Here is a 21854-nt window from a genome sequence, read left to right as displayed (position 1 = left end):
TTTTTAAGAAAAAAATCAACTGCGAAAAAAACCGGATCCACTTTTTAAATAATCGTCAACTGTGTAACCGATTGCTTAGATTAATCGGTTGATGTACAAAAGATGCAAATAATGACCTTGTGTGTACAAATGATTACAACATCAAATACTGAAAATGGTCATCTATAAAAATTCATCAGCTATGGCATGGCTGATAGAAAAGTGAAAAAAATAGTCAGCGAATTTTTGATTTGCAAATAATGATGATTTGGGCATTAGTTTGCTGATTTCGACTGATTGAATCGTTGATATATTAATTTGTGTCAAATTCACGATTCAAAATTCGCTTAAGGAAGCAAAAAAAAACTGATTATTGAAAATTACAAACAAATCAAAGATTCAAAATTAGATTAAAATGATAAAAAATTCGTTTATTCATATACATTTAATGTGTTTGTGTTTGTGACATTTTCAGTTTGTTCAATTGATTGGAATGTAGCGAAAAGCATAATATTTTAAAAATGGACGGATTAATTGAAAGGTAAAATAGCAAAAAAATAAACGGAAGACTAATTTAGCAATTTTGGTTGGACCACGTTTTTTTGGCTAATCAATGATCGATCTTTGTTGGGCAAATAATGCATAAAATAAGCAATGATATTCCAATACAATGATAGAAATAGGCGATGATTTTATGATAGGCAAACAAACTGATGAATGAGATGATAATGAAAATATATATGATCCAATGAACAATACTCCTGGCATTTATTTGATGTTGTGGTAGGCTTTTTGGTTTGATCCGTTCATCCTGAGAGAACTCGGTGCTAAGGCAACAAATTGCAAGCTCAACGATTGTGTTTGATATATGTGTTTTGGAATGATTAAGAATAAATTTGAATGATGAATGGACCAAAAATAAGGCAAATTTTATCGTTTAAGTTGGAACATGATCGTGATGGACAAAAATTTAGAAATTTGAATCTGAAACAACAAAAAAAAATGTTACAACAAAATACGAAAATTTTCACCTAAACATTTTTCAATGGAGATGAAAATCAGGACATTGTGCATTATTTGGATACTTTCCTCTTGCATAGGTTCGGATCATCATGCAAACAATAGATTGAACCAAACATTCTTTGAGCAAGAGAGAATACGTTAAAACAACAATTAAATACTTACACTTTTAAGCATGATCCTTTTGATTAAGTTGAGCAAGTTGATTTCAATATTGAAAGCAAAAATCTGCAAATTGAAAAGAAAATTAAAAAATCAATGATTTGTTTTGTTTTGTTTTTTTTGTAATGTATTTCTCCACCCAAAATCGTTTACAAACGATCATATATTCGGTTTGTATGATTCCAGACCGGAAGAAATGGTTGAATTCATTTATCTCTTCTGTCTTACGTTTGTTTGAATCATTCAGATCAAACAACGTCTTTAGGAGAGAGGAAATCAATGGAAAATGAAAAAAATTACCTCATCTTATATCAAACAGGCGATTTGGAAAAAGAAACTCGAAGATGTGAATGTTCGGCGACTCTGTAATGAAAATGGAAGAATATATTAAGAAAATGTTGATAAAAGCTGACAATAAACTTGACAATGCATAAATATAAAAGCATATAGTTTTTTTCATGCTTAAATCACAGATTTTTCTACCTCTTATTGTCCAAACCTAATCGAAATGTGACAATATATTCGTTTAGGGCCTACTAAAGAGGTGGGTAAAAACAAAAAAAAAAAAGTTTTCACTCACTTGTAATTGTGCATTTTAATCAATGCAAGGACTGCGTCCTCAATACTGTCAAATTGTACTAATGCCATTCGATGGTCGTTGGGAAAGAATTTAAATTTTTGTATTTGCTTGCCAGTTTCTTGTTGAAACGATAGGCGAAGATCATCTTCAGAACATGTAGACGGTATATTAGACACGTGTAATGTTTCCGAAGGTGGATAGATATTGTTATAATTCTTTGACCCGGGACGTTTGAACCGATGCAATGGTGAATTCGCGTAGTCTTTGGTCAAACCAGAATCCTGTAAAAATTAAATAGATTAGAATATAACAATTGTTGATTGGGTGAAATATTCATTGGCCAACACATGGTTTGAAGAAACAAATTTACCAAGAATTTGGAAACAATCAATTTTTTTTATTTTCCTTGATTAGACCAAGTTCATAGTCCAGACAAATAAATCAAGGACAAAAACTGGTCAACCAAGGTGGAATTTTGACAAACCAAATGAATTTTTGGGTAAAATTACCTGATGTCCTTCTTTGGGCATTTGTACCATTTGATGTTTGGAACTCATTACATGAATGGTTTTACCAAACAAACGAGTTCGATCCAGATAAGAAATGGCATTCTGTGCCTGATTCGGTTCGGCCATCTGTATCAATGCTGTATCTTTTTTGTTAAAAAGGATTTTAACTCGTATTACATCACCATAAACGCCTACAAAAAAAAGATCATATTAAGAAATTAAAAAAGGTTTTCATGGCAAAAATGGAAAGGAAATCAACGATAGGAAATTGATAAAGAGAAACAACAAAATAAGCATTACCGAACAAAGTAAATAAAGCATCAGGAGTGACGTGCTGCGTAATTTGACATCAAGACACAAGGGTGAGGATAGCATAATAAGTTCAACATAAGCAATTCAGAGCACGAGTTTAACGTGTGCGTTCCATTCATAGTTGTATCAGTGATATTTTAGGAAAATGGTGGCAACACACGCCGAGCAAAACGCGTGTTGCAAATACACGCACGCACATCATAGAACCGAATCGGTTGAAATAGCAATAATATTCACAAAATTGATGATAAACCGACGTCCAAGATTGAAGAATGAATACAACAATCAACAGTTGGTTAAAAAACAGTGATAAAAAAAGTAGATTTTTATAAATGATTGTGGGTGTCCGTTGTGGTTGTCGTGTGCGTCAGAAATTCAGAGATATTTGGTCGATAGTCAGTCAGTCAGTCAATCAATCAATCAAGGCACAAAGATAGAGATAGTAGAAAGATGAAAAATCGGAAACAAAAACAAAAAATCGAAAAAATCAATATTAGCCAAAAATGAACGAAAAAAAATTAGATCCATTACATGCCGATCATATGAGGAAAATAGGTTAGCTATAGATTAATAAGTCAATAAAAATGGCAAGTGCCATCATACCTCGGGATTCAAGCCGGAAACGTGGATAACGGAAGTGAATACCAGATTGGAAGCAGCTGGCAATCCAGCTGCAAACATGGCCGCTGCAGCGGCTGTTGATGTTGGATTGATGGTGGCTAATGATGATGCACCACAATTGGCAAGTAGAGCTTGTTGCAACGATGTATAAGGATTACCGGTCAGATAGGCGTTTTGTTGTTGATTCAAAAGAATGTTAGCAGCTGAATTGGTCGCATGGTGACGGTGGTGACCATTGGTCGTAAGCCCTCCACCCAACGGATTTAGTGAACTAAAATTGTTGGATGATAAAGCAGCAGCTCCAGCAGTCAAACCAAAAAGACCAGTCATGTCAGAAGGATCTGGGAGATGATTCGGGAGAGATGAATTGTTGTTTAAATTTGAGGCGGATTGTCCAGTTGAGCCATTGATCGGGGTGGTAGCACATTGTCCATTCATAAAAGAAATACCATTGCCATTTGAAACAGTAGCACTCGCAGTATAATCGCGAGATTTATCATTATTATATTTGACAATTAGGTTTTGTAGTTTGGAATATTCGATTCGCATCACGTTAAAACCTGCAGAAGAACCAGGATAGCAGGATTGACCATCATAGCTTGTCTTTGCCTGGATAGCTGTGGCTATGTCACCGAATTGTACCAATGCTTGTAATTGCTGATTTTTCTGAAACGTCACGATACGAAGAACTTTACCACCAAGACGTGAAAAGGCTTGATAAAGGCCATCCAATGTGATAGGATAGATTTGATTTTCGATGATTACCCGTATTACAGGTGAAGGTGTAAGACTAACGTCAGCTTGTTGTTGATCAACAGCATCAGCCATTAATCCAGTATAGCTATCAACCATTCCATTAGAAAAGGAAGATGGTGACCCGTTGTTTACGCCATTGTTTTGCTCATGTGTCCGCAATTCTTTGTGATTAGACACTTGAACGTGAACGTGACGCCCTCTGAAAAATAAATAGAAATTGATAAAAGTCATTTTAGGATTTGTCTTACCTGATGGTAGGTTGAACATGTGTAGGTATCCCGCCGATTGTGGTCTGAATCCAATAAGCAGCCATTTGCATTGCTGAAAAATGGGACTCAAATTCAACAAATGCCTGACATTTACTTCGTACAAAGAGATAATTGGTAACTTTGCCAAACGGCGATGCCAGCATTATCAATTCCTGTGCTGTAGTTTCGGCAGGTATATTGCGGATATGCACGACTCGAGACTTGCCCGATGCCGGCACAATACCAGCTGATGACTCCAATGACGATTTGAATTTCTTATTATTACTATGATGATTTTGGTGAGTTGCACCAGATGATGATTCCAAATGAATTGTCGAATTATTACTACCATTAGAATTCAAATAATCGATGTTTTTTTCGATGGATTCCGAATCAACCCGATCTTCAACTTTGACCGGGATGGCCGACGAATTCGTAGGTGGCGAATTCATTGTTTCTGTCGTCGTTGTTGATGATGATGATTGTACAACAGTTACATTGCCACTGTTGAATGATAAATCATCGATTCCACGCTATACGATACAATCACATGTCAAAGCAAAGTTGACAAGATAGATAAATAACATACCTTTGTCATAATTGCCAAATTCCGCAGGGATATTCAAAATTTTTGTTATTGACGTGTTGCACAGATCTGGATCTAAACATAGATGAGATGAAAGGCAAAATAATTTAGATAAATATGTTCACGATCGTTATTTAACCACATGTCATATGCAAAATCGATTAGAGAAAGAATTTCGCCCAATTCTGAACAAGAACTAATGCATAATTAGACTATATTCGATCGATGGTCGTTTTTGTGGTGGTGGCGTTGTTTGCTGACAATGAAAATCGTGCAATAAGTCAGAGCCATAAATGATTTTTTGCAGCCCTTCTCACCAATGAATCTATGAAGCTAACACACTCTCCCACACATGAACACACGCAAACACTAAACAAAAACAAAAAGCCATTTGTTGGTCGTTTTGAAAAAAGGCAATACAAGTGTTCATATATGTGCTTAGGCCGTATATGGCAGCATGTGGAAGCAGTTCAATCAAGGTGTACTGCCAGGTAAACAACAATAGCCTTAATCATAATCAATGGCTCAGGTGTAAATACCCTCTTGATTTTGCTGCTAGACGGTCCTTATCGATTGAATCGATTACAATGTTCATCACAACATCGAATGGTCAACAAAAGAGAATAATATAGCGCCTACGCGGCAAGTTAGGCCAATTCTAAATATGGCCATAATCAATGACGTAGGATATTGACTAAATCAAGCAAATGCCATATATCATCATTGGTTCGATTAGCATTTGGTAACCGACAACAAATTGGTGATTAAAAAGAGGGTCAACACGATATGAAAGAGAGAAAGACAAACGCCCAAATCGAGATTTGAGCTAAAATAAACATACCTTTGTCCACGATACTCACTATGATCACATAATGTGCTGGGAATGAATTTGATTATAGAACACACAAAGGCACTGATAATGGTCTATTCTAAGACCTATTGATGACCAATATAAATAATCAGTTCCGATCGATGATAAAGAATGGAAATCAAAATAATCTAATATTATGGCCACGATGGTTGTAATGAAAATGCCAAATGCGATTGATGATCTGCAGATATAATGACCACCAATTGGTATTAATAAACAACAGGCAACAATTACGCATGCGTTGATGCGTATTAAACACGCAAACAAGTACTTTGTTAACTATTGTTTGCACCACTACTTATTCAGATTATAACTCTTCTTAGTGCTCGGAAAGGAATTAAATTCAAATGTATAAATGTCAAATATTTATGATTGGATTATGGATCGCGATCGATATATTGATGATAAGGAATGATGTTTGCTTTCAAAGGTCGAAAACAAAATCATCAAACATTGATGAAAATGACAAATCCAAATTATTTCGAAGTAGTCATTTGGCTAGTTAGGACCCATTCTCTTAAATGATGACCTGTTGTTCGTTAATCGTAAAATTGTTATTTTACGCTCTATTTATTCTGTTTGGTTTGTTGTTAATCAAAATTCCAACCATCGCATGGCGTGAATATGATACAATGGTAAGTTTGTCGATAGAAATCACTGGAATATATTTTTATGATACACCTTTTCAATTTCGAATAAAAGATGGCCGATTGTTGGCAACATACCAATCAATCTTCAACTAATGAACAAAGCATACACATTGTGGAAGGTATGTTGTTCACTGACGATGGCAATGATGATGACGAAATTCAAGTGTCCATTATCGAATCAAATCTGAAGTCGGCAAAGCGATGCCGACAAGAGATGCTCGATCATCTTCGATTTGATATTGGTTTGTCATGCATGTTGATGACATTATTATTAGCCATCTTATTGCTTTCCATTCGATTGTATTCGAAATTATTCTGCTGGCCAAACGGTGACATCACAGAATCGGAAACATTTATCTCTTTCTCAAGCGCAGACAAAAGAGCTAGACAGAAGGAAAATTATCAATATATAATGCCATAAACTTTGTATTTTGATGAAAATGTTTATTGAATAAAAAATATATAAATGATTGATGGATGTTTGTTTTAAAGTACGCAAGGCAATTGGGTAAAGTGCAAATCAAAACCTTGTTGAGATTGTTTTCCATTTAATCGATGATCATTGTTAGAGCGGACCTTCAACTGGAATGGCTTTGAGCGAGCTAAAAAGAAAAAATTAAACATGTGAATCATATCGATCAATTTGTTTGTTGCTACTCACAAAATACTTGACCATGATGCATCAGTCCGAGTCCGCAAAAGCGATCCTCATCCAATGCTAATGGATTGTTATCCTCATAAGTCGCTTGATCGATGCCAATGTAATCGTCACTATTACAATGGCCACCAGCAAATGCTAACACTGTAGCATTTTTACGCGTTTGATCTGACTGGTTAACTGGCCATCCCCATGAGAAGGAATTTAGTTGTTCAGTGCGCCATTTAATGCCGCAGAAATTCTCCTCAGTTCGGATGCAAGCAGTATAACGAAGATTGGACAAGTATCGGGCTCTATTTGGAATCTATATACAGGTTGATAAGATACATTGCGTTGAAATATAAAATAGAAAAATTTACCAATCGGCCATAATTAAAACTTTGAACTGTTCCGGATGGCGATCGAAAGTATTGTAAACAACCAGATGGTGCCATATTCAATGAATCACATGGAACCATATTAATCTTAATTCGCCATCTACGTTCGAGATCACCACCAATAGCACCATTAGTTACAACGGACAATACGACTGGATTCGAATTAATAAAACCACTACCAACATCGATGTAGAGATGTTGTCCGGGATTTTCGCCACATAGTATAGGCAAACGTTCTCCAACTGAAGTTCGAATCATGAATGAATCGGTAGTACATTGACCGTTCTCATCCGGTTGTGCTAGAGTGAATTCATCAAAATCCAAACGCAATTGGCAAACGTTAGGTTGTTTTTCGATTGTTATCTGACATGTATTGGTCATATTGTCGGCCAATGGATACTTTTGATTTACAAATATTGTTCCATTCTTATCAGTACGACCACCACATGTAAATTTTAGATCGCAGCAAACAGTAACTCCAGCAACACAAGCTCCAGCAGCCATACCATTTCGTGCTAGACAATCGGATTTAGCCAAACAGGTTCCAGTAGTATTAAATTCAGTTTGACATGGTCGATATGCCTGATAAAACGTAAATAAGTTGGATATACCATGGATCCACGGAAATGATGTACGATTGATAAAATTGTTGGTCACAGTGATGGCACTTTTCTGTCCTTCTGCCCGTGAATCATAGCTTATGACCAAAAAGATCACTACCAATAGCATCGATAAATTCTTTGAAAAACAAGTTAATCCCTATTGTTTCATTTTATACTAAATAATTATCAATTTTTGATACTTACCATTATTAGCCGTAAGTTTAGCTATTTTTCAACCCTAACAATTTTGCAACAAAATTACACTATGTATGATTGTAAAATGATTTCAAAAAACTGAATTTAGGAATGAACACACAAAAAAAAACCTAGAACACAAAAAAAAATTCTATTGCGACCCTTGACCATAGCATGTGACCAAAGGCTAGCAGCAGTGACACAAACTACCCGAAGGTATTGGACAAGTTTCAAATTATAATTTTACAAAGACATTTTATTGCAACATGATAAGAAACTAAGTTTAACGTTTTAAAAATTTTAAAATAAAACCACAATGAACAATCAAACAATTCAGTTGATTTCAAAGTTTGGCCTTCAAATTAACTGCAGGGGTCTGTTCATTATCGGCTATTCGATCAAACAATTTAGACACGGCCGACAATAATCGATGGTCACCGGTGACACGGACACGCTGTTCTTCGATAGCCTATTTATATTTAAAAAAAAATTGTATATTGTTCTATGTACCAAAAGGTTTACCTGTATCAAGATTACATCCGAAGATTGAACCAGACGACAAAAATCCTGATCATCCATTTCCAACATTATTGATCGAGATTGATTAGCATGATTACTATGGTCATCTGGGCCTACTATTCGTCTTCGCTTAATCGATAATTGATTATTCGAATCATACGATATAACTATGTTCATATAGAACAAACAGTATGAATGATTTTAAAAAAGACCAAGATATAGCTCAAAATTCTTACCCCATTCGGTTTGTTTTTCTCCTTTTGCTGTAATAATTACATGAATAGTACAGTCGACCAATTCGGAGGAAGGTTTGACCAATCGAGAAATCCAATTGAAAAATACCATTTCACTTGCAAGACCTGATTCGAATTGCTAAGGAATTGTTTGTGTTCATAATTCGAACCATATCTGAAAGGCTTAAAAAAAATACTTACATTATCTGTTAACAATTGTTTGACAAATCGAAAGTCGGAACCACGTCGAGTGGCCTGTATTTTTGCCCAAAACTGATTCAATCTTTGCAGTAGCATTATGTTTCCTCGGATTTTCATTCGACCCGAAATAAATACTCGTTGTGGATTTGAATTACCTAACATTATAGCAGCGAGATCATTATCATCAATTGTTATGACTGCGTCTGGTTTGATCTTGTTGTCTGAATTAGTTGAACCATTATTTTTTGAATGAGAACGATAAATTCGACCTCCTTCCGTTTTTGTGTCTAATACCCATGTAGCTATTAAATGCCCATTTCGGGTTAGATTTATTTCTATGATGAACGGCATCTTTTTGACTAACTCTGGTTCGCTGCTCAAACGATGTTGAATTATTGAGAATATAACATCCGATTTGAGACCATCCGTGGGTATCATCGAAACCTTATCATCATCCTGATATTTTAAATTTGGATTGTTTGGGGTAGTTGTCGACGATGTTGTTGACGTTGAGGAGGCAATATCGATTAGTAAATGCATAAATTTGAACGCCGAAGCTTGATTTCCGTAACCGAGGCGTAATTTACCTTGAAGAAACCCTTGAGCGAAATCTAGTTGACCATTCAACAAACGTAATAAATCATTAGCTGATACCTGTATACGGCAATCACAGTTTTTGGATGGTAGTTGTCCGCGAACTAAACGTCCTTGACGCAAATCAACGGCTATACAAGCACGATGATTTTTTTAATAAATGAATTTTCCGATATAACATATACTCACTATACAAAATAGATTCATTTGATGGCATTAACACTTGTATCTCATACACGCCAGCCATAGACGGATCAGGCAATCGAATTTCACCGTTCGAATTTATCCGTGATCCAAATTTTTCCATAAATAATCGATCCATTTGTTGATCATTAAGATTATTGTTTATTTCATCTTTTGAAACATGAGCCGATTCTAACCAAGCCAAAAATAATAATGATAATATGTTGTCTGTAAATAGACTCTACCAACAAACCAACCTGATAAGATAGCCATCGTTCAAGTTTTTCTGATCAAAATCGAAGTCGGTCAAATTGAATTGAAAAAGATTGAAAAATCAAAATTGCCAGATCTGAATGAACGGGTAAAAAAAATCTGGCAGTGTTCATATACGAATTGGAATTGCAAATGACGACAATTTGAAAATCGAAGGAAAATTATTTTTTTTCTTGATTTAAGAAAAAAAATACAGAAATCAATTGTGTTTGCAGGAGACAATAAAAAAATGTTGAAAATAAATATATAGTTTAATAGCTTTAATAGTCAATTTGTAATCGATGACGATCGCACTTGAATCAACAACAGAAGCTTATTAATAAACAATAATTATAATCATCATCATCAGCATTGACCGCCAGTTATTGTTTATGGACTTTCCATTGATTTTTCCCTCTCCTGAAATTGTTTGCTTCAGCAATGGATTTACTCACATGATTGAAATCGAATTTCAATATTTAAAAAAAAGTGTTGATAAGAATCCTTTATCCAAAGATATTTAATGATTGCATTCATTGCTATTTATATTCATTATGGAATTGTGCATGCAATTGATTAATGTAAGCTATAATTTAATACGGGTTTTTCTTGTCTTGCACACGCGCTTTTTTCATAGTAATGCCAATACCTGACGTCATTTTTTGAATAATATTCAAAAAAAACGATTGATCATCAATTGATCGTAGATGATTTTCTGGTGACCTGTTCATCTTCGTTTTTTCTGGCTAGATGAACAAGTCAAAAAAATGAGGCCAGAGAAAGTTGAAATCACATAAACAATTATGTACTTGGTCAATGGCCGATGATCAAATTGGATCGAACATTGAGAGAAAACGAGAGAAAGAGAAAAATGGAGATGAGATGAGACAGGTGTAGACAAATTTGTTACGATTACGACAACATAACTGTCAATGGTGTTTGTTCTGGTGTTCTGGTTTCTCACTGACACTTGATGAATAACAAGTTATATTGCCATCAACTTATGACGATCAAGTTAAGTAAAATGAAATGAATGCCTCACCAAACGAACGAGTGTCATTTTGATGGTGATAGAACTGCATGATGTCCCTCAAGAGCCATCATCAACTTTGCAGTGTCTTCTCCCGAAAACAGAAACCAAGAAAAACAACAAACAAACAAAAAATAGATCAACGAGCCGAATGTGAACTAATATTAGCCATCATGTCAAACGACAACCATCAAGACGATGATCATCTTTTTTCGTATATTCGTTCGTTCACGATACCATAATGGCATAATCGTCATAATGGCTATGACCATCATCGCCTTCTTCGAAACAAACGATCATCGACCGAACTGCCAGAAGCGAGTGAGCGAATTTTTTGTTTTTTCCAGGATCATCATCTGTTTGTTGGCCAGTGAGTGGTTATATTGGCGAAGAGCCCAATTGCAAAAGTCTATTCGGTTGACCAAAACTAATCACCATTGACACACAATTCGATTGGTGATGGTTGTGGTGTTGCAGGTGACCATCAGATTTTGATCCATTCAGGTGTTGGGCAATGTTTCGAAGCGTATGCACAGTGAACATTCGATATTGCTGCCGGATAGATGTACGAATGTCTAGCCGACAATGATCGACACCCTATCAATGTATTTTACCATATGTGGCCTATTGTTTTTAATCGGTGCTAATATTTCCGATTGTCAATCATCCGAAGATCACCATCAACAATGTTCAAGGCGACCAACTTCATTTGGTATTCATTCATCATCCGGAGATTACGATTCCCTAGAGTGTTCTTCTTTACCATCATCATTACCAACTGATTATGAAATATGGGTAGCCATTAAAAAATCTCTAAATGATTGGCATCTTAATCAAAAATCAATCTCCACCAATTCGATTGACAATAACCAAAGACGATTGAGTCGAACAAAACGTGAACAACTTTTATCTTTACAAGGAGTTGAGGATGATTCTCAGCAATCCCAAATGCCACAACAACAGGTTTGTTATGAACATTTTGGCTGTTTCCGGCACAAAGGACCCTTTGATTATCTCAACACTTTACCTGGTGAGTAGGATAGGATCATTCAAACTTATTTATTATTGGTCTGATTTAGCTTCACCTGAATCAATTGAAACAACTTTTAGCCTCCATACGAGAAGAAATCCCATTGAAGGCGAGCCGCTGGATTATAACGATAACGATGATATTGATAACGACAAAGATTCATCCACTGATAACAATTCAAAACAGATTCATAACTCATTCAATGGCACGAATAGTGTAAAAATTATCATCCATGGTTTTGGTTCATCAAGCAAACGACCTTGGGTACAAAAGATGACCGAAGTGCTGCTCCAATTGGATGATTTCAACATCATTAATGTAGATTGGCAAAATGGTTCCAAATTGCCTAACTACGTGCAAGCTGCAGGTGAGTCTCTGAGCTTGTCTCTTTCGACTAGCTTGATGCTTGTAACATCTTTCTTTCTTTTCCTATCTTTCTAAAATAAAAGCCAACACTCAATTGGTGGGCAAACAAATTGCACGATTAATTCGAAAGATTGAACGTTTGTATAATGTTCCTCCTTCTCGATTTCATTTGATTGGGTTTTCACTTGGTGCTCATGTTGCCGGATTTGCAGGTCAAGAAGTAGCAAACATAAGTCGCATCACTGGTCTTGATCCTGCATCACCGCTTTTCGAAGGATATCCCGCTAATGTTCGGCTTGATCCAAGTGATGCACAATTTGTCGATGTTATACATTCAAATGGAGATGGATTCATACGCGGCGGACTGGGAGTATATGAACCAATGGGCTCTGTCGATTTCTATCCTAATGGTGGTCGCGTCCAGGTTGGTTGTAGTACAGCATTGGGTGCTTTGACCAACATATTGTATCACGGACAATGGAATCTGTTGTGCAATCATCGCAGAGCTTTCCGTTTTTTCATTGATTCTGTACATCAGGATTGTACGTTTCGGGCATTCTCTTGCACTAGCTATGAGGATTATATCCGAGGACAATGTTTCTATTGTGGACCAGATGGCCGTCAATGTTCGAATATGGGATACTTTGCTAATCTATCGCAAGGACGTGGTCCAATGTATTTGATTACCAGAGATAAGGAGCCATTCTGTGGTTTGTGTTCTTTTTTGAGTTTTTTGTTTCTTAAATACGATACCAATGTTTCTCAATTTTGTTTTTTGTACATCGCTAGTGAATCAGTTTAAAGTACAAATTCAGTTTACTGGAGAACAAGGAGTCACTTGGGGTCAAATTGAATTGCAATTGATAAATGCGGATGGAATGAACGAAACTTTTACTTTAACACAAGAAGTAGATCAGCTTAAAGAATCTGAACGAATTCAAAGTTTGATCGTGGCTCATCCAAAATTGACCAATGTGAGTGAAGTGACCCTTACCTATACGAAATATCGAGGTTGGATCTATTATGGTCTTAATGAATGGCACATTGATCGTATTGAATTATTAGATAGTAATTTTGTCGTGTAAGTCTATAAATTTGTGTATTGAATGATGAGAAAAAATATTTTTAAAAACAACAACACTCTTGATTTGATAGCAAAACCTATTGTCGACAACGGATCACATTATCCAATATGGTTCCAGTTCGTTTGAAATTGTTTCCAACAAATTGCACCGTCAATTTCAACGGTGACAATCATCAGCAAGGAATTTTTCCCAATAGAAAAAACAATGAAATAACTGTGCTTGAATCACAGAAGCAAAAACCTGCAAGAACCGATACACAGTGGCCACCCAACATAATCAATACACATCCTTCTGTTCGTCCGTCAATTTATGCATCGTATATGACACGTCCAACAAATGCCGAACAGCCCTTAACCACTGCAATATCAAATCCAAGTTCTTTGCATCCAATGCATGTATCTTATGATTATGATATGGCTAGTGCAAGTGGACCATTGCTAAATACCGACCAAAATGGACAATTTCCTCCATTATTTGAACTGTTACCTCGCCACGCATATGCTCGGGATCGTTTAAACAAATTGGAATCAACTCTAGATGACGAAAAATCTGATTCCGATGAAACATCCGAGAGCCCTCAACAATTACAAACAAGTAGTATTATTTCGCCTATACTTAATGGAGCATCAAGAATGTTCTGGAAATTCTGGAACAATCTTAATCAGCCGCCATCCACAATAGCAATACCAGCTAACCATTCATCGTATGGAACGCCACAGTCTCATCATTCGCATCGTATGGTTTCGTCTTCAACATCTAGTATACGAACCGCTTCATCATCACCAATTTTCATTTTATCTCCTGTTTCCGGCGAAGTAAGGGATCCTTTTCAGAAACCAGACCGCAAATTGGCAAATAGTATCGAAGAAAATATGAATGATGATCAAAAAAACATCGATCTTGAAAATAATAATCAAGATGATGATCATGATGAAAGTATTGGATCTAACGAAAAAACATTTCTTACAAGTGGCAAACATTATGTCTTGTATTCAATCATTCCCATAAGTAGTACGAATAACGAGGAACAGCGAGGAACATCCATGGGCCCAATTCGTCATACAACAACTACGATCATGATGCAGCCTATACATTTGATCAATACATATCAAGTGATTCCCAATAACAATAACAATAACAACATGATGATCAGTACAACAATGATGACACCAACAGTATCATCTTTGAAAAATAGAAATATCTTATCCCCTTCACTGCCACCATCAGAATGATACATTTTTATTACATCAAAACAGAGTTATTTTTAGCCTAAAAAATCAATTAACTATTATCATTACAATTCATTACTGTTATATTAACGTATTTCAACATTCAATTCTTTCACCAATGCTTGTTCGATTCGATGATGTATGCGATTTACCTCATCATTTGTTAATGCTCGTTCATGGCTACGATATACAATTCGATAACAATTAGATTTACGGCCATCTTTGGGTCTGGTCCATTCATCCATTAGGTGTGCTTGTTCAACTAGATGACCGCCTATTTCTAATATTATAGCATGCACATCATTTGATGACCATTCAGAACATTCGGCGGGAAGCCAGAATGCAATGTCAAAAATTTTCTGCGGATACGCAGATATAGGACGATATCGATATCGTTCAAATGGTTTCAAGCGGTCGAATTGGACAGAAAAACCAGTGTCACGTGTCCAGAATAAACGAATGTCTGGTATTGCATAATATAGCATCGCTAACCGTTCAAGACCAAATCCCAAAGCCCAACCGATGCGATTTGAATGACCATCACGGTCGAGAATGCTTTGCTCTACAATACCACAACCAAGCATTTCTAGCCATTCTGATTTATCTAGATCTTCTCCATTGTCATTAGTAGATTTGTTACGAGGCAATTGAATTTCGAGTTCCCAGCTTGGATGTGTGAATGGGAAGTAGGCAGGTACCCAACGCATTTGAATTGGATCACCGTCTGTGGAATCAAACATTAGATGTATGTAGGATTCAACTTGAGATTTAAGCTCATTTTCCACTATTCGAATAGCATTCAAATTGTGTCGTTCTTGACAATGGTCGGTTCGTGTTTCATTTGATTCATCAAAAAGGTTTGTCGTCGCCATCTATTAATTTGATTATCATACCATCAAATGCTATGGATAGTGAATAATAAATTATAATTTACCCGACAATGTTGTTCGGAATAAAGTTGAACAATCTCGGCCTGATGGAAAGCGGCATGATGGGTACGATTTACTTCATCGCGTCGATAAACATCACCAATAATCATAAATTTTGGATCATTTAATGCTTGATGTTTTGTGGTGTTTGCTAAACGTTTGAAACATTCACTCTGATGAGCTGAAGTATGAGAACGAAGAACATGTTGTTTATCAACATAGAATGTATCTGTTTTCGATCGTGATACATGATCACTAGGAACAAGGATAGAATCGAAATTTTGCCAAGTGGTAACAACTGGATCACGAAATTGAAAGCATTCAAAATCAGTATAATGTTGACGCAAAGATTCAGCTATCAAATAGATTGGATTGCCCGGTGTTTTGTATAATGGATCATGTCGTTCAATCAGATCGATCACTTTATCTGGTATATTAGTCCATTCATCGGTACGATATTCACGATCTAGGATTTTTAGCGATTCACCAACAGGTCGATCGCCGAAACGCTTGAATTTGCAACGAATCGATTGTCTAAATGAGTAAGCTATAAATCGTTGCAGAAGCGAACGACTAGAGTTAGCACTGGTAATATTTTTAATGATATGAATAACCGATTGATTCATATTGCCTCAAATTTTAAAAAAGTATAAACTTAGAATCTGGAATTGCCGGTCACAGAATAATGAAAAATTGTTCGTCATGTATTCTATGGATGGTTTATAACTCAGCTGAACATTCGATTTGTTTTGATTTTGCAAATCAATTTATTTCATTGCATCATTTCGGAGAAATATAACTTGTGAATTTTTCTGATAAATTATTAGAATAATATCATCTAGAAATGGGCAAACACGAACCATTGACGGCCAAAGCCATTGGCAAGCGAATTAAATCAAAAGGATTACAGAAATTGAAATTCTATTGTCAAATGTGTCAGAAGCAATGCCGTGATGCGAATGGATTCAAATGTCATTTAACATCTGAAGCTCATCAACGACAATTGCTTTTGTTTTCAGAAAATCCGAATCGTTATATGGATGAATTTTCATCCGATTTTCTTAAAGATTTTCTGCATCTATTGAAACGTCGTTATTCAACAAAGCGAGTTCTTGCCAATCAGGTATACCAAGAATACATTAAAGATCGTGACCATTTGCATATGAATTCCACTCGATGGTGTACTTTAACGGGTTTGGTTAAATGGATGGGACGAAAAGGAATCTGTCATGTTGAAAACAACGAAAAAGGTTGGTTCATAACCTACATTGATCGTGATCCGGAAACTTTGCTTCGAAATGAGAATAAAGCAAAAAAAGAGAAAATGTTCCGCGATGATGATGAACGTCAAGCACAGACAATAAACGAGCAGATCGAACGTGGAAAACGCTCGGAAATGGAATATCGATTGCGTAATAGCCAAAATATCGATGAGACCGACGAAGAATCATCCCATTCATCGAAACAAATATTCGTAAAAGAAGACCCAGAACAAAAAATAACATTCTCTTTGGCCGTCAAAAAACCTGTCAATTGTCAACCATTAGCAGCAACCTCCCATGATGCTAAACCATCAAGTACGATTTCCAGTAAAACAAAAAATAAAGATGATTCTGAAAAGAAAAACTTAATTGAATTCAAATCAAAATCAAAAAAATCTGCGCTTGATGAGATAATCGAAGAACAAGAAAGATGGAAAGCTCGTCAAGCTTCGAAATATCGTTCGAGCAGCAACCGTATTAACGGGTCATGCATCAAATCGGAAACCTGGATGCAACCTGGTATCATCGTACGAGTTATGACTAAACAATTGGGACCTGAATATCATGAAAAGAAAGCTCGAATCGAATCGATAGAATCCTCAGGTTATGCCGCCATTATCAAATTACTATCGAACGGAGATTTAATTCGTGTGGATGAACGCCATCTAGAAACAGTGGTACCAAGTAAATCTGGTTCCAAAGTTATGATACTTAATGGTCTGTATCGAGGACAAACGGCCACGATCGTTCGAGTTGATGAACAAAACGAAAAAGTTTTAGTAAATGTAGAACGTCGATCATCTGGTTCATCTGAACCAATTCCATTTAATTTTGATCAGATTTCTAAGTTTGATTCAAATTGAATTATGAGTTTTGTTTGTAAATAAATGCCACATATCTTTTTTAAATTTTTCAATTTATCTCCCTGATTTTTAAACAATGTTGAAATCGAATGAATGCTTTGTATCAATCTTATTTGATGATGTTCAATTGTGATGATTAGTTAAGCCATCATTATCATAGAAAGTTACGAAATCTTGATGATTATGGACAATTTAAGCCTTTCAATAATAAAAATGAACTACATGCAATGAATTTAACAAATATCAAATTGAAAATTATTAGATGCCTATTGGTCAGATCATAACTAACTAACAAAAAAAAAGATAAAGACAAGATTAGATAGCATGAAAAAAAGAGAAAATAATTTCAGCTTGTGAGAAAATGTGATTATTTATTATTATTTAATGTTCAAAAAGATAAGAAAATGGTCGTACGACGATATTTTGTATGTAAAATGATGTGACGTATCAAGTTCAACAAATATACAAATGGTCGTAGTAATTGTGAACAATATTGTTTGTTGCCTACAAGTTTCCGTATCTTTCGACCAATTTTCCCCTTGTTTACATTCTCACTTTTTTTTAATCAGTTTCAATCAACTCGACTAGAATTGTAAAACAGAAAATGATTTTGGATATATTTACTTATCCAGCAAATGACGATGGATTATGGAGTCGCCGCACCTTTACAATTATGAGTAAATAATTAAAAATGATCAACATCGGCCTTTCTCTTTCATCAACTTTATGATATTAAAAAGAAATTCTTTTCTTCATTCAAAATTTGTTCGAAATGTCGACACATTTTGTATCGACCATTTGTGCCCGTTATCGTTCACAAAAATGGCCATCATTATCATCATGGATCATCATCGTCGTCGTTTGAACCAAATGAATTAAACAAGTGTACAAGTTGAACTAGATTCGAAATGCTGTATACAGTGCAATCATCATTCGATAAACAAATCCTTAACTCATAACATATTTGTGTGTTCTAAAACTCGAACTTTCTCTTTCGATTATTAATCACAACTAAACGAGGAGAGAGATTGGTTGTTTGAATTTTTTTTTCGCTAAACATCCGAGCTTGGCTATATATGTTTAGTTTTGCTATATGTATGTGTATTGTCATCAAAGAGTGTTTCGTTTCTCGTTCTTTCTCTATAAATCTCTCCTTGTTGCGCCCTCGGAGATTCGGTCGTTATTGCTCATTGCTAACGATAACTGAACATTGTTTGCCTTAGGTGTTTTGTTTCATTTCGTCGTGGCCACCGATTGTTTAACGAGCTTCTGAATTGAATTAGATTGAATCAATTTAAGCTAAACAAGATTCATTTGTATACAGGCAAGCAACAAAAAAAAAGAACGATAACATCAAACTTGACACTGAACTGTGTGTGTTCATTTTAATTCAATGTTCATCCATTCCGTTATCATTACAAGTGTGATATAGCCTTGTGTTTATGCATAAAATACCCACTTGGAATCAATTCCTGTAATCGTAGTGCTGATCACATGTAATGAGATGACCATGGTGTTAAATTGCTATCAAAGATAATCTCTAAATTTATATTATATTATCTTCGTCAAGTGAATAGCGATCGATCGATAATGACCAAAACGCGTTTACAACTACCCAATACATATCAATAGCTTGCTTTATTTGTGTGTGTATGTGCTGGCCAATGAGTAGTAGTGTATTTAATTGGACATGCCGTTGTATTGCAAATTATCTTATGGTTTGCCAGCCCAGCAGCTTTATCAACATCAAATAATCGATTCAATTTGTGGTTGGTGTTTACGAAAAAATTTCCAAAGCAAACTTTCATCCGTCATTACAAACACTTTTCGAAATTCTCCTCATCGTCCAGAACGGACTTTGTTGAATAGTGTACATCGGTTTAGTAGCTCACAATTCGTCATCAAACCATTACAAACTGGTCTTTATTTTTGTCGTAAAATGTCGTCTTCCTCATCATCATCATCAAATTATAAGGCCAACGTGAATAACAATATAATTAACAATGGTACTCACATACTCAAGAACGGCCATCACAATAGTAATATTAAAATGTCTGATGACTCGTCTACATTGGAAAACGATATGATATCACGATTACCTGATTTAAGCATCGAACATATTCGAGAACAATTACGGCAATGCGACCCAAACAGTAACGGGCGGCTAGAATTAAGTATGGATGATTCATCAGGAATTGCCATCTTATGCATAAATAGTCCACAACGTAAAAATGCTTTTTCCGGTTACATGATGGCTCAATTCTCAGATTTGCTCGATCAATTAGAACGTTGGGACAAGGTAAGATTGACAACAAAATTAGCCATATTAATATGGTTTATTTCAATCAATAGGGTCAATTTATCATCGTTCATGGAGCGGATAATTTTTTCTGTTCGGGTGCCGATCTAAAAACTATTCGTCAAAATAATTTGTCCGATCAATGTGGAGCCCATTTCATTTCCCGATTGATGCATTCAAATTTGACACGATTCGAACGACTCCCTTTGGTTTCAGTTGCTTTGATCGAAGGAAAAGCACTAGGCGGGGGAGCCGAAATAATAACCGCTTGTGATTTTCGTGTCGCTGTTCATGATGCTCGTATCGGATTTGTTCACGCACGGCTGGGCGTTACACCTGGCTTTGGTGGCGGCACTCGTTTGATACGTTTAGTCGGTTCTTGTAAAGCTCTACAATTAATGTTATCAGCCAAATTGATCGATGCACAAACGGCTTACGAAACGGGCCTTGTACAACATGTGCTTGAGCCCGGTATACGAGGAGAGGAAGCACTGGAAGCTACCAAACGATGGTATCGTACTGAATTTGGTTCAATCAGTTCGTTTGCATCGCGTGCAATCAAATCGATTGCAGCTACTGGACTTTGTAATATTCCCACCGAAAAGGCATTGGAAATTGAAGCGAATATATTCTGCTCAGTCTGGGGACGTGAAGAACATATGAAAGCATTAGCTAGCAATATTAAACATAATGGATAATTCTTCATTCTTTGAATCTTTAGATATAAACCCAATCATAAATCACCATTTATATGTCATTATAAAATTATCAATTCATTTGTCATTTGGATTCTATTTCTATTTCACTTTTTATTTGTTGTTTGTTTTTCAGCAATAAAAAATAAAATCATTCATCCACAATATATTCACATCAATAATTATGTTATGATATTACACAAAATTGAATTCACATCAAAAGATAAATGATCCGGAAGTAAAAAGATAACATAAAAACCATGATGATGGTGACAATCATAACTAACGGATACAATACAATAACATGTATAATAATGATGAATTATATTCTAATTGTTTGGCTCTATTCTCTCCCATTTTTTTTTCTCACAAAATATCTGTTGATGATACGAGACTATAGTTTGTCAAGTCAATATCACGATTGTATCATCATTATGGATAATGTGACCCAATTGATGTTGGCCATTATGTTCTTATCCATCGACAACAGATGGCGACAACAGACGCGACTTTTGAATTAAAATTCGAATGTTATCAAATCAGAATTACTGTGTGCATTAAGCAAAAAGAATATATTGTATTGTGGTTCAAAAATGCTTAACATTCTATTTATTGTCATCATCTTGATTCTGTTTAAATGAATTGTGACATGTTTCTTGTGATAAATAAATCCTCAAACTAATGAAGTATTTCAAATGAATATTGGACACACACGTTGTGTTTATCATGTCAATTCGTCACATAAATATGATAATTTCATGATTAACCATATCTGTAAAGCCTATGACCATCGCTAAAATCTAATCCGGATATAATCCTACTGTAAGATTGTAAAGAGAGTTCAATCGAATATGAATTATATTTGAACATAACATGTGTTAACTAACTTCAAATTTAGTTGTCAGATTAGTGTCATTCATTGATTCATTCATGTCATAAAACTAACGAATCAAATATA

General features: G+C 35.4%; 7 protein-coding genes and 1 long non-coding RNA gene across 10 annotated transcripts; 4 read left to right on the top strand and 4 right to left on the bottom strand.

Annotated features, from left to right (window-relative positions):
* Positions 1-389: 389 nt before the first annotated feature.
* On the bottom strand, positions 390-5776 carry heph (polypyrimidine tract-binding protein 1 heph). The gene is made up of 10 exons (XM_027350076.2): positions 5615-5776; positions 4777-4848; positions 4188-4720; positions 3166-4138; positions 2551-2584; positions 2251-2441; positions 1742-2022; positions 1462-1524; positions 1165-1227; positions 390-963 (listed from the first exon to the last, which is right to left on the bottom strand). The coding sequence occupies exons 2-8, from the start codon at positions 4783-4785 to the stop codon at positions 1473-1475; spliced, it is 2073 nt and encodes a 690-aa protein (XP_027205877.2). The 5' UTR covers positions 4786-4848; positions 5615-5776; the 3' UTR covers positions 390-963; positions 1165-1227; positions 1462-1472.
* Positions 5777-5890: 114 nt separating this feature from the next.
* Positions 5891-6896, top strand: LOC113799656 (uncharacterized). Its single transcript, XR_012846335.1, has 2 exons — positions 5891-6279; positions 6347-6896. It is a non-coding gene; the product is annotated as an uncharacterized LOC113799656 (long non-coding RNA).
* Positions 6718-8284, bottom strand: LOC113799456 (uncharacterized). Its single transcript, XM_027350080.2, has 4 exons — positions 8136-8284; positions 7312-8067; positions 6956-7256; positions 6718-6896 (listed from the first exon to the last, which is right to left on the bottom strand). The coding sequence occupies exons 1-4, from the start codon at positions 8136-8138 to the stop codon at positions 6781-6783; spliced, it is 1176 nt and encodes a 391-aa protein (XP_027205881.2). The 5' UTR covers positions 8139-8284; the 3' UTR covers positions 6718-6780.
* A 77-nt stretch (positions 8285-8361) lies between these two features.
* Positions 8362-10351, bottom strand: LOC113799454 (uncharacterized). The gene is made up of 6 exons (XM_027350078.2): positions 10114-10351; positions 9863-10048; positions 9080-9804; positions 8882-9017; positions 8649-8812; positions 8362-8595 (listed from the first exon to the last, which is right to left on the bottom strand). The coding sequence occupies exons 1-6, from the start codon at positions 10127-10129 to the stop codon at positions 8470-8472; spliced, it is 1353 nt and encodes a 450-aa protein (XP_027205879.2). The 5' UTR covers positions 10130-10351; the 3' UTR covers positions 8362-8469.
* A 429-nt stretch (positions 10352-10780) lies between these two features.
* LOC113799451 (uncharacterized) lies at positions 10781-14932 on the top strand. 3 transcript variants are annotated; one of them, XM_075820782.1, is made up of 6 exons: positions 10781-11122; positions 11183-12168; positions 12218-12535; positions 12618-13244; positions 13324-13615; positions 13690-14932. In XM_075820782.1, the coding sequence occupies exons 2-6, from the start codon at positions 11724-11726 to the stop codon at positions 14849-14851; spliced, it is 2844 nt and encodes a 947-aa protein (XP_075676897.1). In that variant the 5' UTR covers positions 10781-11122; positions 11183-11723; the 3' UTR covers positions 14852-14932. The 3 variants fall into 3 exon arrangements, with proteins under 3 accessions (XP_075676897.1, XP_027205876.2, XP_075676898.1); XM_027350075.2 differs by having other exon boundaries at positions 10781-12168; XM_075820783.1 differs by lacking the exon at positions 10781-11122 and having other exon boundaries at positions 12033-12168; positions 12249-12535.
* Positions 14830-16487, bottom strand: PheRS-m (Phenylalanyl-tRNA synthetase, mitochondrial). The gene is made up of 2 exons (XM_027350077.2): positions 15783-16487; positions 14830-15720 (listed from the first exon to the last, which is right to left on the bottom strand). Exons 1-2 carry the CDS (start codon positions 16401-16403, stop codon positions 14935-14937), a joined length of 1407 nt encoding a protein of 468 aa, XP_027205878.2. The 5' UTR covers positions 16404-16487; the 3' UTR covers positions 14830-14934.
* A 22-nt stretch (positions 16488-16509) lies between these two features.
* On the top strand, positions 16510-17955 carry kin17 (kin17 DNA and RNA binding protein). Its single transcript, XM_027350079.2, has one exon. The coding sequence runs from the start codon at positions 16622-16624 to the stop codon at positions 17900-17902; it is 1281 nt and encodes a 426-aa protein (XP_027205880.2). The 5' UTR covers positions 16510-16621; the 3' UTR covers positions 17903-17955.
* A 631-nt stretch (positions 17956-18586) lies between these two features.
* LOC113799364 (ethylmalonyl-CoA decarboxylase-like) lies at positions 18587-21063 on the top strand. The gene is made up of 2 exons (XM_027349981.2): positions 18587-20201; positions 20255-21063. The coding sequence occupies exons 1-2, from the start codon at positions 19593-19595 to the stop codon at positions 20897-20899; spliced, it is 1254 nt and encodes a 417-aa protein (XP_027205782.2). The 5' UTR covers positions 18587-19592; the 3' UTR covers positions 20900-21063.
* The last annotated feature ends 791 nt before the right edge of the window (positions 21064-21854 follow it).

The sequence above is a fragment of the Dermatophagoides pteronyssinus genome, unplaced genomic scaffold (genome assembly GCF_027571235.1).
Source record: "Dermatophagoides pteronyssinus isolate colony J.1.1.1.1 unplaced genomic scaffold, Derpt_VIB-CSIC_2022.12 sq0007, whole genome shotgun sequence".
Classification (NCBI taxonomy): Eukaryota; Metazoa; Arthropoda; class Arachnida; order Sarcoptiformes; family Pyroglyphidae; genus Dermatophagoides; species Dermatophagoides pteronyssinus.
This window is presented reverse-complemented; position numbering and strand designations above follow the sequence as displayed.